Raw genomic sequence first — 16,404 nt, 5'->3', positions numbered from 1 at the left:
TTGCCATCCTTATTGGGAATTATAGACCATCTACAGAAGAAGTTGAAGGGGTAATGCCTCCCTTCCTCCCTCAGAATGAAGAAGATAAAGATGCACAAGACGACACAGGGGATTACATTAATGGTAAGGAGGATGAGAACGAGGACGAGGATGAGGATGAGGAATATCATGGTTCTGATGGTTATGACGAAGATGATGATGATAATAGTAGTGATGATGAGATTTGTTGGCAAGATGATGAAGAATATGACAATAATTTGGAGAGAAGAATCGAAAGTTTTATTGCTAAGGTCAATGAAGAATGGAGGAAAGAAAGATTAAGGGAGATAAGTTACAAGCAGCCGTGATTTGGCTAAACTGGTACAAAGCAGATTAATCCATATCTAGTCTTGTATTGTATGTAAATAGATTCAGCCTAGCATAATGTAGAGCAAACCAATCCCCGTCTCTTTTTCCCTCTAAAATCCTCCCTTTTGATCCGGGGATATGACTCATATTTTTTCTCTTATTGTCAGATGCATCCACCTTGCCGGGACAACAAATGTGCATTGCTAGGACCTAATAATAGAAATCATGTAATTCTAGTTCTTAATTAGCAATACATTGTTTTGTTTATATTTGTATTATTATCTAGCAACATGAGTGAATCATGTCTTGATGATAATGAAAATAAATAATAACTAGTCGCTAACCCATATTATATACGGGAATCCACCTATTTGTGAGGTAGACTAAAATAATTTTATAAAATCTTAAGTTGATTAAGAAACTACACCATTATATGATTTGCTTTTGTATGACTTTAATTTGTGGTACAATTTGATGAAGAAGCCATTGCTTGAACATGCATTAGCTTACAAAAAAATTATCAGACAGTTTCAGATATTGCAAAAAAAAAAAGAAAAAGAAAACTCAAAAATTCAGATATTAAAACTTTGAAAAATAAAAAAATATTAAAAAATCAGATGATTCACGGCTTAGAAATTATTGAAACAAAACAAAATATATATGCCTGAACAATAAAGAAATATAAGAGAAAGATGTGTTACATTCAAAAGAATAATCTATGGCTATAACTATTGAAAGGAATCAAAAAATTCAGAGCTTACAAATTATAGATAATCTATATATATAATTATATATGTGACTACACAACAGAGAAAAATAAAAGTGTTACCATCAAAAGAATAATTCAGATGTTAAAACTTTTGAAAGACCAAAAAATATTAAAGAATCATAAGATTTACTTCCTATAAATTTTTGAAAAAAAACAAAATGTATATGATTACACAATAGAGAAGTATAAAAGAAAAATTGATTACCTTCAGAAGAATAATACTCCCTCCATCTTAATTTGTTTGTCATTTGTTCTATTGTGGGATGTCCAAAAATATTGTCATGTTTCTAAAAATAAAATTTATTAATTTACTAATGTTCCTATTATACCCCTACTTTATTTTTAAAACTATTTGAAATGAAAACTAACAAATATTTAAAAAATCAATCTAATTGGGGAACCTTTTTAGTTGCCTCATTAAGAATAACTCTTTAAAAAAAAATGATAAATTTATTTAAGAGTAGTTTTGTAAACTTATACATTTTTATAAAACAGACAAAACAATAAATAATGTTTCCTTAAAAAATTTAACTTTTCAAACAGGACAAACAAATTGGGACAGAGGGAGTACATGGTATAGTCATTGAAGTCTGTTAAATATGTTCAAATATTGCAAAAACTAGCATAAATTCAGATGTTAAAACTTCCAAAATGCCAAAAAAGATATATAATTAAAGAATAAGTTATTGAAACAATTCAAAAAAATATGACTATTCAAAAGAGAAATCTAAGAAAAAGAAAAAAATACATGTACTCATAAAGCAATAAGTTTTAAATTTTAATGGGTCTAAACTTTAAACGATAAAAAAATCATAAACACATGAAAAACCATAATATATATATATATATATATATATATTAACAAAGTAGAGGAGAAAAAAATAATAAAAGAAGAGCTCATACCTCTACTTGACTTTAAAAAAAATACATATTGGAGTTTGCATTGCTTTTTTAATGTTCATGATTAACCTCGCAAATTTGAAGATAAATTATCACCATTTGAGTTTAAGTTGAATTTGTTAGAAAGATAAGTTCCATTTCTTGTTAAGTTTGGATTTTGGTTGTTGATATCAAAGATTAGTTATCTTTGGGTTGAAGTTGATATTGTTAATTAAAAAAGAGTTCAATAGTTTTGTTTTAAAAAAATGATAATGATGTGGCAAACACTAGAGAGGTCAATAAAAAATCAAAGGATTCGATTATATATATATATATATATTAGTTGAAGGCCCGTGCGTTGTACAGTTTTATGTTAAAACTTGTAAAATATATATAATTATTATAACCAAATAAGTAATTATTATAACGAAAGGAATAAATTGCATTAGTATAACAACCATCAAATATAAAATGATAGCACCTTAATACAAAATTATCTTCTAAAATACTAATTGTGCTATAATATCATTTGTAGTTACATGTATCAAACTATTCACATATGAATTTTATATCTAATGAATCTACAATATAAGTGATTTGCAGTATTGTTAACAATAATATTAATGATTAAAATATTTCTTTGTGAAAATTTAAGTGAGTATGAAGGGTTTCAACCTTGGCAAGGGTTTATATTTGTTGAAATTTTAGTTATAAAATTTTAGTTGAAATAGAATTTTCAAGCTCTTAAAACATATATCTAATAGAGTTTTACTTAAACTAAACTATTGTAACACTTGATAAGATAATTACACGTTGAAGAGAAATAGTAAATATATAAGATATAAAATCTAAAATAAAAAGAAAAATAAAATAGTGGTGACATGGAAAATTATAAGAGCTTCAGAGGCTTCGGTTATATATATATACTAGTCGTAAACATGTGCGATGCATGGGAAAGCTCTTGATAACTTCCCTAATATGGAAAAAAAAATATCAATATCATGGTATAATTTATATACCAAACCAATAAAATCTATCACTTACAAAGTAATAAAATCTATCACATGTACTGAGATATTGTGATAGCCAAGAGCTTGAGATTTGATAATAGTTACAATTTAAGAGGGGAAAAAAAAAATACTAATACCAATAATGATAAGTCCAAATCCAATATAATTTGATGTTTTTTTTTCTATCACTAATAATTTGTTATACCTAAAATTTATGCTAAAGATGACATTAATAATTATTCTCAATACCTAAAAATCATATGTAATATGAACAATATATATAAAAAATAAAGAAATGGTTAACAAACTTGGTGCAGTAGTAATTAAATTTGTAGTTGTTTATCTAAAAATAAGAGTAGGACTTGCAAAATAAGTATTTTTAAGTTATTAATATATAAGGGAAATAATGTAGACAATCCAATATGAGTCAACCTATTTTATAATTTAAAAAAAATCTAAACAATTGAAGAGACGTGAAGGTGGGAAAGTAGTTGGTAAAAAAAAGTTGTAAATTCCTTCTGCATTTCAATTTGTGAACCTAATTTCACTTTCCTCTCTTTTTTTCTTATATTTTTTTTCCTTCTCCATGGTTTTTAAATTCTCTTATCTCTATTTTTTTTACTCCTATTTGGAATTGTTCTTATACACACTTTTAAATTTTTTTTTTTCCAGTGCCTTATCTTTTATTTTCCCAATCCTACATGGCTACATCAATACAGCTTCTCCCTTCTCTCTCTTCCTCACTCTCTCTTCTTAGTTTCACTCACAAAAACAATAAAAATGTTATGTTTTTTTACCAAAAAAAAAAAAAAAAATCTTGCACTCCTTTTTTTTTTTTTTTGTCTAAAGATTTCGTAGAAGTATTCATCTTATTGTTATTTTCAGACCCGAACAGCTAAATAAACTGTAAAAAGGAAGGATTAAGATTTTTGAAATCAGACCAAGGTCAAATCAAAGTCAAACCATGATGACATCATAATTAATTGAAAATATAAATAAATATATTAAATTAGTACAAATAGAAAAATTAATTAAAATAGTCCAATTAAATATAAAGAGATATATTTCTTTATATAATATTGGTCAAAATCCATATAATTTTTAAGATATTTGAACTAATATGTCAATATCAAACCCAAATCTGTACCTAATAATAATAATAATAATAATAACAATAACAACTACATTTTTTTAGAATATTATAATCATAACGTGAACCTAAAAATAATCAAAAAGAAAAGAAAAAGAAAAAGAACACGTTGACAAAAAAAGAATAAGAGAGAGAACATGATAGATGATACATACATATCATTATCACGTGGGGGAGGGACTGAAAATTGATACGAAATATAGTCTGACACTTTCAACTCCCACCATTCAATTTTCCACAAGTTAGTCATGTAGAGGTAAGGATGAAACAAAAAGGGGTAAGAAGAAGAAAGCACAAATCAAATTTGAATAAACGAAGAATTCAATCCTTACAGCAGGTAGCCTTCTTCTTCTTCTTCTTCTTCTTTGTTTTCTTCTTCCTCATCTTTGAAACAAAACCATCAACGTTTGACAGATTTCATGGTGGTTGAAGTTTCAACAATGGTGATAAGGTGTTATGAGCCTGTAAAATACCTTTTTTATATAAAATAAAAATCGTCCCCTTTTTTTTCGTAGAACAGATCCTTTGTCATCCTTCTCTTATAGAACTACTCTTTTCTAAAATGATCTAAGTAAGAACATAGTGGGCATTTCAAGGGCAGAAATAATCTTTCAGGTCTTTTAAAAAAAAATTCAATGTATTTATTGTTTGGGGTTTAAGATGGGTGCAATTTGGCAATTTCTTTTAGTGGAGTTTTTCCCATACTTCAGAAAATAGAATCAATTAATTTTTTTTAAGTGATTTTCACTTATTCCTTTGAGTTTATAATACAAATACTGTTGTACTACGTTAATCTGTACCCAATTTTTATTTACCATACATTTGAGGAAAAGGCATCTGACCTTTAAACTTGTTTTGGCTTCGTTGGCTGGTGTTACAAAAAAGAGAAGTCTGCTGCAAATGGTAAATTTCGGAGAGGAGCAGAGAGTGAGGAAAAAAGAGCGTACAATGAGAAAGACATAAAAAAGAAGGTGAAGTTTTATTTATAATTACTGCTCCAAGACGAGTCAGAACGTTGTGTCTCTTTGTAGCAATAGGCAGTTTTTGTTTTTATTTTTATTTTTATGGTGAACGTTTCAGTTTTATAACTACCAACTGGTACGGTGCAACTAAACAACAACGGTAGTAGAAAATAATATCGAAACAGTTTGTTTAAGTGTCAAACGAAAAGGTGTATTTTTTTTGTGTTTTTAATCGTAAACTTGGCATAAATTTAGGTAGTCACGTGGCGTAATGAGGCGTGGTCAACAAAAAATCAAACGTCTTGGCTATTAGTTATTATATAGATATATATATAGATGAGTATGCCACTGACAAGAAAGGCAGTGGACAGGGAAGATTCAGACAAAATATTGCTTTCTAAAAGCCCTCGTGGGGCACCATTTATCAAAAAATCAGTGCAAGGATAAATATTCCTATCAAACCATTTCTAACTAGATAGCCAATTATACATGTCAATAAATAAAAACTATGGAAAAATTCTGATCTGTCTAACTGCAATCAGCGAATTCAGTGCTCAAACAAGTATACTAACCAAGCCCTGTTCCAGCATCCCTGGGAGGCGCGTCAGCCTTAATACGGGGTGGCCTAACAATACGATCAATTAGCCCATATTCAAGAGCCTCCTGAGCATTAAAGCGTTTCATCCTGCTTAAGTCTTTGTTAATCTGCAGAAATACATTAACTTGGTTTTTCAAACTGATCATACCCTATATTTTAAGAAATAAAAAGGAATCAACTCAAGGAATGAAGAGAAACAAACTCTACACAATACAAATAAAATTGGCAAGATATGAACTTCAGCTTCTTAGCAGCCATTATTTACAAGAGTAGAGTCAATCATATATAAGAGTCAAATAGAACAGCCAAGAAGACATCATAGGATTTAGTCTTGAGCAAGCTAACCTTTTCAACAGGCTGGCCAGTTTTCTTAGACAATTCATTAAAAAGGTAATCTCTGATTCTGAGAAGTTCAGTTGCTTCATTATGAATGTCATCAGCCTGACAGAAAATTTCATATATGTATGAATATTGCAAGGAATGAAAAGCCATATTAACAGAAAGTATCTACAATAGGTTTACATGACAAGATGGTATGCAGTCTCACCTGACCACGAGCAGCTCCAGCAGGAGATTGTAGTGCAATTCTTGAAAGAGGCATTGTAAAGCGGTTACCCTTTTAAGCAAAAATTATGAAAAAGAAATATAGAATTAGATCTTTAGAGTTTAGGCATGTTAGAAAAGGTGAATGCAACCGATACAAACAGCATGTTATACTCAACCCAAGTAGTATTAGTCACAATTAAATTGAAGACAGCTCTATAAATCATCATCAACTAATCAAGTTACATGTATTCTTTTATAGTCATTGTTGCCTCCATGTTTAACATAGCCTTCCTCATTAATTCCACCCATGTTGAAGAAAAAGACTTCAAACTCTTGATGAGTATCCTTTATTTATTTATTTTTATAACTCTTGATGAGTATCCTAATTTCACAATGACACAATTCTATCAAAGAAGTTCATTAAGATGCTGATGCGGGAAGCACAAGCAACAATTTATTTTTATTTCTTTTTGTAAATCAATTGTATTTTTTTATTTTAGGTCCTATTAGTTTATTAGGTTATTAGTTTCTTAATTTCTATAAGAAATGTTATATTTGTAATAAGGCAATTAGGGTGTCCTACACTAATTAGAATTAGGGTTTAGTATTCCTATATAAACAAAGCATTGTACTCCTATCATGGAGATTATTTTGATGAATGAAAGTTGCTTTTGGTTTTTTTGCTCTGGTGCCAACTCCAGCCAACCCTAGGTGCTGACTTCTAGTGGATTTCCTTTGCTTGGTGCTAACTCCAAGCAAGCCTAAGTGCTGGCTCTTAGGTCTTATCCTTTATTTTCCTGTCTTTTAATTTTTGTGTTGTAAAGTTCCAGTTTCTACTGCGTCAGATACTAACTTAAAATAAGGGAAAACCGTGATATTATAGATCAAAAAGAGAGGAAAAGAACTGTCCACCATCATTCATCACTGATTGAGTAGGTCAAAATGCCTTATTTTAGGTCCAGCTCCCCTGCACTGTGGCATATATAGCATTATAACTTTGTATATCCTCATTGCCTCCATGATAGGGTTGTATAACAATGTTATCACTCCAGATTCTAATAAACAAAATTGTTACCTTTTCTCCAGCTGCCAGAAGAAAGGCTGCTAGATTATATGCATAGCCCACACAATGGGTGGTGACAGGACTGTTCAAGCTCTGCATGGTGTCATAAATAGCCATGCTTGGAGTAAGCTGCAAACAGAGCAAGTTTTTATCAGGAGAAAAGATCTCACAAATGTCAAAAATATTCAAAAAGAATAAGGATATGATTGTAGATGACTGGTTTATAACGAACTCACATCTCCACCAGGACCATTGATGTACATATAGAGCTGTTTGGAATTATCAACACTGTCGAGGTACAACATTGTTGCCAGTATTTGGTTGCTGAACTCTTCATCTATATTTTGTCCAATAAAGATAACACGTTCTCGATACTGCATCCCAAGTATGTGAAATTCTTAGAGAAATATAATTAAACGTAAATCAGGTAGAAATCACAAGGAAACTTGAAATGCATATAAATATTAATCTTGAATAGATGAGCCTCCCAGACTCTGGAAAAGTGGGAGCTTTGTGCACTGGGTACGACCTTTTTTTTTTTTAAATAGATGAGCCATCCAGTATTCAATCCATTTCCTGGCTTACATATTGAATTTCAAGGCCAGATTTTGGAAAAAAACACCAAACCACAAACAATAAACAAAAAGCACTGTTCTTAAATGTTTAAGCAAAAGAAAAAAAAAAAAAAAATTTTAAAACTCGCAGATGGTAAGATCATTGGACAGAGTCCTTGGCCTAGGAGAATCATGTTCTCTCTCTTCTACAAAAAAGCGACAGCAAACCCCATATTTGCATCATTTCTATGTTATTAACCATAAAAATGAACTTTCGTGAATTCAATTGACTATTTGTTTAACATGGAGTTATTGGCAGTGACTTACAAGGGCATTCCATAGGTCAACCCATTGCCAAGTTCCCTCACCAGGAGTTCTATATGGCACTCTTGGTGTCCCTATAGGCATCATTCTAACTCGTCCTCGTGCTGCTATATGATTATGAGTCCTGCAAACACAGAAGTACATCATACATGCAGTAAAATATTACTTTAGCAATTAGGTCAGTTCTTGAAAAAAAAAAATCATGCAAATTCAAAAGACATCTCTTTATTCAAGAGGACTAAACCAAAAAATAGTGTAGAATAGCTCAGATTTTTTTAAGGGTACAAAAGCCATCATGGAAGAACTAAATAAGAGAATGATTAGAAACAATTATCCTGTAAGAGTGGGATACAAAAGAACAACTTCTGAAAGGATGTTTAAAACTTCCAGCTAAAGGGTGAGTTGTACTCTACAAGTAGAAATAATTGCACTCTAAATCAATGTGTTGGGCATATCCAGGACTAAATATCAAAGGCTTATACAACATAAGCAGTCAATTATTGTTTTGAAAAGATACTTGAACATAACATCGATCTAGAGATGTCTCGTCCAAAGTCAATTATTTTTTCTTTTATGAAATAGCGCTATGTCTAGGAACCCAGCAACACTTGAACCTGGGCACTCATTATCACTCACAAAGTAATCAACTAAGACTATGAAAGCAAGTTTAAGATGCAAAAAAAATACAGGCACCTTATAATGGGTTTTACCTAGAGCAATATTGAAAATCAAAATTTCCCTTTCTCCATTTAACCAAATATTCAGAAGGAAACTTAACAAAGATGACATCGAAAAGCAATGACATAAGCAACAGAATTTCCTTTCCATTAATATATTTGAAAGGGAAAATAAATCAAGGATATAAAAACACATTTCTTTGTATGTTAATTTGCTCAGTGAAGCTCAAAATAGTACAATTCAAATAAATCCCATCAAAGAACAAGAAATACCCATATCATTTTGTAATTGGATACATATATTTTTGAAGTGAAAAATTCACGTGCTTCTCATTGCTCCAAAAATTTACTAATGCGCAATCCCAGAAACAGTTCTAGAATATAGAATAATGTTTGAGACCCACCAATTAAATTGCAAAAGATTGAAGGTAACACAAAAATTAGACTATATTATATGCAATTGAGTTACCTGGGTTGCAAGCTCTTATTAACTTTGCCATAGAAATCAGCCGTCAAGTTGGGTATTTTAATACCAAACGGACCTGAACAATTAAGAGAGAAAAAATAAATAAATAAAAGTAGATAAATCATAAAACTAAGGAAGAGAGAGAAAAAGAAAAGGGAAAGTGAGCAAACTTGAAGATTGAAGCTTTAGTCCAGAATAAAGCTTTGTAGTGCAACTGTGAAACATAAAGAAGAATTCATAAATCATGAATTAAAATAATACTCATTGATACAAATTTCTACTACTAGAGAGAGAGAGAGAGAGAGAGAGAGAGAACCTGAGGTGAGGGTGAGAGGCTCTGACTTGGGGTTGAAAACTCGGAGTAGAAGCGGTTGTATGAAGAGAGACTGACATTTTCTCAAAGAGAGTGAAGATTAATGGTTGGGTTCAGAAGGAAGAAGATCGTAGAGAGTGGGCTAGAAAAGAAAAGAGGGCGGATTGGATAGTGCCGGTAGTATTTGTAACTTCTGTTTTAAGACTGATATCTGCTGTTGATGGTTAAATTTTTTGATGGATGTGTCTCTTTTACTCATGGACCCGAGTAGGCCTAATAATGCTATCGTGACTTAACCCGTGGTAAATTGTGACTCGTGAGTGGTCGGGTAAAAATGATAGAACCACTACTTACCTTTTATAACTTTTTATGTGTCCAAGTTGTGATTTTTATCACGGTAATAACATTAGTTTAGGCAATCCTATTGCTCCTTGGTAGCTTTTATTTATTTATTTATTTTTATTTGTTGGGTGGTCATTTATCTATCAATAATGCTTTGAAAACAACTTTATTTTTCCCAACAAATTTTACAATTACTAAAATAGTGTACGGTTAGTAGTGGGTCTATGAGTCTTTCCTTTGTGTTCACCACTCATAATCAACCGATTCAAAAAGCATGAGATGTGTTAGGAAAAAAAAAAAAATTGTATCACTTATTTATTTATTTGCTGTCTAATATTTCCCTTCAAAGGCATTGACTATTTAGCAATTAATTTGTACAAAGAGGAGAGGATTTCAAAATTAGTTTAGATCACTCCACAATTGCAAAGTTCTTGTGGAATGAGAAGGGGGAAGTCTCTAAGAGGAAGTTACACACACATTAAATTAGACTAGATTGGTATCTCTATTTTGTATCAATAAAAAAAATTAATATAAAGAAGGTTTAGTTCTTACGGTCTTAATGTAGAATTTTGACAAATTTAGTTAAGCTTTTTAACTAAATTTAGATACATGTTTGTAGAGATTAATAAAACACAAAAAGTATCATTTTTTAAGAGAAATTAATTTTAATTCAGTTATGTCTTTGATTTTAATTGAAAAACCTAACCCATTGCACCTAGAGAACTATACCCAAATTGTACCTCTTTAGACCTAAGATAAGGTTGAATATGAAGGGATCAAATGGTTATCCAACCATATTTGGTAAGAACTCGAATTGTTAGCAAATTTAAATTTTGTTTTATACTAATTAAGCCACCGTTAACTTGTATTCAATAGCATTACTCAATTATTTTAATAGGAAAAACTTGGGTTTGAATCTCCTTCCTCGACTTCTTGTAAGCCGAAAAAAAAAAAGAAGTCAATCCATTCCTTTGCACTCTTTGATTTGAGAATGGAAACATCTGCAACTAATTGTCCACTTGAAATTTGAAATTCAGCCTTAGATGACTGGCCAAGTTAAATTAGTCTCTTTGAGTGAAAACAACAGCTAGCCAAGTTAATAGTCATACTTTGAAACAAAAAAAGGAAGCATGAGAATCACATATGTATGTACCCCTAGTGCAATTTCATCTAACATGAACTCTATTTAGGGTTGTAAATGAATCAAACTGTTTATGAATAACTTGAAAAAAAGCTTGTTTATGGTCATTTGTTTAGCAAACAAGTCAAGCTCAAGTTTAAGCTTGACTATTAAACAAGTCAAGATCAAATATTATAATGTGTTCATGAACAAGCTCATGAACATGATACTCAATTTAACTATATATAATATTATATTTTTATAAAAATACTTGTCTAAAACCATACTTATATAGACTTGAGACTAGATAGTGTAAGTTTGTAAATAAGTTCATATGATATCGAATTACTATTATTGTTTATTGATAAAATATAAAGTGTCCATTCATAGTGGAAATTCATAAATTTGTGAAGGGGTAAATCAAGTAGTTTGGGAATAAACTTGAGCTTGTTTAATAAGAAAATGAACCAAACTTTAACATGTAATCTTATTTGGTAATGAGCTCTAGCTTGATTGTGTTTGAAATTAAATTAAATGAACAAGCCCATGCTCAGCTCATTTACAATCCTAAGTTCATCATTTTGTGAGATTTAGGAGACATAAATGCATTAGCCTAAAAACTGATGGCAAGATAAAGATGATAGCTCCAGATGCTTGCTACCCAACATACCAATCGCAGGTGACATAGTCAAGTTTTTCGAATGGACTTCGATCACATATTGGCAAAAGGTTCGATCAGTGAGAAGTGCCAGACCACCAAGAAAGTAACTTCTCATTTCTCATTGACACTGAAGGCCTAGACAACAAAGCTAACAAAATGAGAGTCTGCTACCCTTTCTACCTCCCCAGTCTATAACTTTGAAATTTAAGTGATTTCTTCCCGTAACATTTCAAGAGCTTGCACATCATGACTGCCACATCCGGCCAAACCCACCAAGAGATATTGCTCTATTAGTGCTAATTATGGCATTAAAACTAGTATGATACAATTCATATGATATATATGTACTTATGTATCGAACAATTCATGAACACTTACAATACAATTTTACGATACGAAACCTTATAGACAATTATGACCATAGGTATGTCACTACAAGACATAAACATGACCAGGTTCTTTCAGCACCACTGACACATTTAAAATAACCACACACACACACACACACACACAAATCACACTGTAAACATTGCACTCCTCCCTCCAAGCCTACATCTTAAAAATTAAATACTTTCTTCCCCAAGCCACCAACCATCCAGGTTTTTGCCAATGAGCTCCAGCTCAACTGGTGCCACCTCCTCTGTGAGGTCATGAATTCAAAACTCATCAGTGTTTTCTTCCCCATGCTTTTCAACTATTTCAAGAGCTTGTACATTATACCTGCTACATCTGGTCAAACTCACCAAGAGATGTTACTCATACAGTGAAATAGTTATGGCACTATAACCAGACCATCAGTTTTGTTTTCACAAACTTCACTACCAATTCAAGAACTCTGCAAAAACTTGGTTAAATCACAAATGAACTCCAATAAAAAGGAAGGGGCAAGCATTATTCAGCAGAAAGTACGTTTAAATCCATTAGCGTCTTACCAAAAGTTAACACATAAACAAAGGAAGCAATAACTCATGTGCAATTCATATGCAACAGATAAGAGAAGCAATATAAAATGACTTGACATATAAGTTGCACAGGTTTTTATGATACATGCCCATCATCATTTACGAAAGATCTTCATCGATGGGCAATAGAAAATAATAAAATAAGAAAAAAGAAAGAATCAATTTGGCTTCTCATATGAATTCTGGTCTCTAAACTCCGCAATGGCACTTCTTATCATTTCAGCCACGTGGGGTTGCACAAAAAGGTGAGTGCTATCCAGAACTTGTATTATGAACTTCTGTGATGCAGGCAATGAGGCATTGTAATTTATGATGAATTGTGCCATTGGTATGTCACTGCAAGAGAGAACCATGACCAGGATCTTTCAGCATCAATGACACATTTTATAAGAGGACAATAACATGAAACAAAAATTCTGCGGGCATGAAAACGCCTTCCTCACCATTCATCAGTTAAATTATTGGAATGAGAGGCAATTGATGCCTTCAAATGATCACATAATGATACTAATCAGAATCCAACTAATAGATTAACATTTTTGGATTGCTCAATGATAATCAGCTAAAAAACATTCCATATTCAAAAAATCATGCGGTAAACATATTCCAAGCAATATGAACAGTCACAAATCTGATGTTTGATGTTTCAGTTAACTGTTTTTGAGCTTTAAATGGATGTAAGATGCAACGAAGTGGTGACTCAAGTGAAAAAGAGAACCTAGTTCGCCAAGAGAAGAATACTTAATTAACTAAAAACACACACACCCATGCACAGAGTGAGCAGTCAGTCCTTGACATAATTGGCAATGCTTCAGGTTAGAAAAGGTATCATACCAGGAAATGAACAGTCCTTTAGTGGCGTTAACCATTGTATATCAGCAACCTCAGACCTTTTAACTGCAAAATGAACAGATACCAACAGACAAGGTCACCATGTTACAATCACAATAGCACATACAAAACAAGGAATTTAATTTTAATATGTTGCAGAAACTACATAAGAGATTCATCCAAATCAATAACAAAAGTCTCATTGTATGTGCAATGGCAGTCCATGAATAACACAGCCACAGCCACAGCCAACACAGCAAATTATAAACCAGTTGACATATGGAAATGGCCAACTCATACATAATTAAATTATGATAATTGCGGAATTACCCTTTAATTAAAATAAATAAATAAAGTCATGTTATGACACCATGACACACACAAATCAAACAAATACAGATACAGAAATGTAAGATTTTTATTACATTATATGTGACCGCCAGAGGGTCCTATCGTTCTTTTATTTTTACTAGTAACATGTCTTTTCATTAAAAAAACATCTGGAGGACGAAGGTGCCACCTAGAGTTGCTTTCTTTTTGTAAACTGCAGCATTGGGGGAAAATTTAGATAATGGATATAATCCGCAGCAAAGACACCTGTTTGTGCTAGATTGGTATTATATGTGCAAATGTAGTGGGGAGTCTGCGGACCATTTACTCCTACACTGTCCTATTGCTAAAAAGTTGTGGACTATCGTGTTCAGTTTATTTGGAATTCCATGCGTAAAAGAATTAGGATAAATTAGATTTTAAACCTTATATTATTTCATATCAAACATAGAGTTCCAAATTTTGCATTTAAAACTTATTCTTCATCTTTTTTTCCTTTTATTTTTTGATAATCAAGTTAGGTTTCATTCAAAACAAGCTGGACAACCTGGATAGCCAGCAACAACATCCGAGAGGAAACCAACTTACAAAAACAACCAAAACCAAAAGCAAAGCACAGCCTGCACAGCACCTAACCACCCTTACTACAAGAAGAGAACAAAAATACACCAATCAACCAAGAGACAAGAAAAAAAAAAACTAACTATACAGACTGGTAAAGCATAATTCAACTTCAGTTATGTGACTTGAGAATAGAATCTGCAATTACCCTGTTATGACAAATGTCTCAGTTAAGCCTAGAGTTGGGATACTGCTTGTTGCCCTCAATTCAAGCTTTGACTTGCTTTCTGATCACCTCACCAATCTGGTCCTTTGTTAAATTATTCATCATCTAACATAACAACATGAACCATCTAGTTATGCAATATCGTTGCCTCCGCACAAATCTGTCACAATTCAATCCATCTCATACTCTCATCCTGTCCTGTATGAGTTTTCCCCACCACCATGAGGGGATGGGAGGGATTTCCCTACCCCACCCCGAGTGTGTGTAGATATATACTTATTTATATTATAATATAAATTCAAATTATTTATGTATATAATCTAATATTTTTATACATATCTTATTACTATCCAAAAATGAAAAAACTGGTCTACCTCTCTCACTACTCTCACCACCACCTATTCCCCTTCTTTTTCATCTCACTTGTGCTCGTTTGGCATCCCGTTTTGAATCTGCATTTTTTTCAAAGTTCAGATTTTTTTTAAGCATTCTATTTTCCAAAAACTGAAAAAATAAGTTGTACCAAATGGGCACACTCTAATTGGTGAATGAAACAAAATATATCAGTGCCGGTAAATAATGGTGTACCGTTTCAAGTTATCACTATCTAGACAGCAACCAACAACAGTGTAATCATAAGACCCAGCCACCAAATCACCATATTACTCCAATTTATACAACCCGAGGTATCAAGGACATAACTACAACTGGACCAAATATATGAGACAGATAGCTTTCATTAAGCTATACCCATCACGGTTTGCAGCAAATTCAAGAAATTAAGATCAATATCAAGCACGAAATCATTCAAAATTACAATGAAACATGTCCATAACTCAGAGATAAACAGCAGTACAAAAACCCCGGATTAGCCTAAAAAATAAAAAGCATAGGAAAGTAGCAAACCTTGGTGGTGGCGTTGATAAGCGGCAAAGATTGAGGCCAAGGAGACGGAGAGAGAATGTGAGAGCAGCGAGCAATCTATGTGATAGTTTTGAGTTTGCTGTTGGATGAGAGTGGGCTTATTGTTTGTGGGTGGGCTTTAGCCGTTGATGGCAATGAAGTGGAAATGGAAGGTGGAGATTGAGATCATAATTGCGTCTTTGAGGAGTTGAGGATTTTTTTTTTTTTATCATTTAAAAAATATATATTTATTTAAAATATATTTACTTTTATAATGATTTGGTTATTTATTTTTTATTTTTTTTAATTAAGATATGAAAATTTATTTTTAAAATTTTTAATAAATATTATAATATTTACTATTGGCTAAACCCCAATTGGACCAAAGGGGCAAAAATCACTATTTTTTTCGATTTTTTATCCGTTTTGGTTTTTAAAACCATGATAATAACTAGTCTCATGCCTCATAGTGTGTTCTAAGAGGTTTTTTTTTTTTTTGGTTTAATACTCTAATGTCAAAACTTTCCCTTCATCCCAATTTGAGGTTTATGTGTTTGTCCAACAATATTTTTGCATTTTCCAATCACTTATATTGTTAGGAGTGTGATATTACACCCACACAAGCTAATGATTTCAATGCAATTACAATTATAAACTTTTAAAAAAAAAAATTTAAAGAAATAAATGAATTAAGGACAAATTTGACAATTTATTATTATTAATACAAGTAGAAATCCTCTCCTCCCCTCCAAATTCTCCACCAAAAAAGAAAAAGAAAAAAAGAGTTCTATTAGGATTATAACTCTTTT

General features: G+C 31.7%; 2 protein-coding genes and 1 long non-coding RNA gene across 4 annotated transcripts; 1 reads left to right on the top strand and 2 right to left on the bottom strand.

The window, feature by feature from the left end:
- Positions 1-4,357: 4,357 nt before the first annotated feature.
- Positions 4,358-5,088, top strand: LOC115972373. The gene is made up of 2 exons (XR_004087471.1): positions 4,358-4,493; positions 5,042-5,088. It is a non-coding gene; the product is annotated as an uncharacterized LOC115972373 (long non-coding RNA).
- A 407-nt stretch (positions 5,089-5,495) lies between these two features.
- Positions 5,496-9,945, bottom strand: LOC115972372 (ATP-dependent Clp protease proteolytic subunit-related protein 2, chloroplastic). The gene is made up of 9 exons (XM_031092644.1): positions 9,663-9,945; positions 9,517-9,560; positions 9,350-9,422; positions 8,207-8,327; positions 7,562-7,699; positions 7,338-7,454; positions 6,264-6,332; positions 6,062-6,157; positions 5,496-5,823 (listed from the first exon to the last, which is right to left on the bottom strand). Exons 1-9 carry the CDS (start codon positions 9,737-9,739, stop codon positions 5,686-5,688), a joined length of 873 nt encoding a protein of 290 aa, XP_030948504.1. The 5' UTR covers positions 9,740-9,945; the 3' UTR covers positions 5,496-5,685.
- Positions 9,946-12,661: 2,716 nt separating this feature from the next.
- On the bottom strand, positions 12,662-15,749 carry LOC115970023 (general transcription and DNA repair factor IIH subunit TFB5). 2 transcript variants are annotated; one of them, XM_031089679.1, is made up of 5 exons: positions 15,599-15,749; positions 15,067-15,144; positions 14,675-14,797; positions 13,579-13,641; positions 12,662-13,080 (listed from the first exon to the last, which is right to left on the bottom strand). In XM_031089679.1, the coding sequence occupies exons 4-5, from the start codon at positions 13,611-13,613 to the stop codon at positions 12,903-12,905; spliced, it is 213 nt and encodes a 70-aa protein (XP_030945539.1). In that variant the 5' UTR covers positions 13,614-13,641; positions 14,675-14,797; positions 15,067-15,144; positions 15,599-15,749; the 3' UTR covers positions 12,662-12,902. The 2 variants fall into 2 exon arrangements, with proteins under 2 accessions (XP_030945539.1, XP_030945538.1); XM_031089678.1 differs by lacking the exons at positions 14,675-14,797; positions 15,067-15,144 and having other exon boundaries at positions 15,599-15,747.
- Positions 15,750-16,404: the final 655 nt, after the last annotated feature.

Source organism: Quercus lobata, chromosome 12 (assembly GCF_001633185.2).
Source record: "Quercus lobata isolate SW786 chromosome 12, ValleyOak3.0 Primary Assembly, whole genome shotgun sequence".
NCBI classification, from domain to species: Eukaryota; Viridiplantae; Streptophyta; class Magnoliopsida; order Fagales; family Fagaceae; genus Quercus; species Quercus lobata.
This window is presented reverse-complemented; position numbering and strand designations above follow the sequence as displayed.

What these genes read in the sequence shown, in the direction of transcription:
- LOC115972372 (XM_031092644.1), bottom strand. Translation starts at nt 9,739, where the DNA reads ATGTCAGTCTCTCTTCATACAACCGCTTCTACTCCGAGTTTTCAACCC. An exon ending in TCAATGGTCCTGGTGGAGAT is followed by an intron (nt 7,455 to 7,561) that starts GTGAGTTCGTTA and finishes CTCTGTTTGCAG; the next exon opens with CTTACTCCAAGCATGGCTAT. An exon ending in CTGGAGCTGCTCGTGGTCAG is followed by an intron (nt 6,158 to 6,263) that starts GTGAGACTGCAT and finishes ATTTTCTGTCAG; the next exon opens with GCTGATGACATTCATAATGA.
- LOC115970023 (XM_031089679.1), bottom strand. Translation starts at nt 13,613, where the DNA reads ATGGTTAACGCCACTAAAGGACTGTTCATTTCCTG. An exon ending in AAAGGACTGTTCATTTCCTG is followed by an intron (nt 13,081 to 13,578) that starts GTATGATACCTT and finishes TCTCTCTTGCAG; the next exon opens with TGACATACCAATGGCACAAT.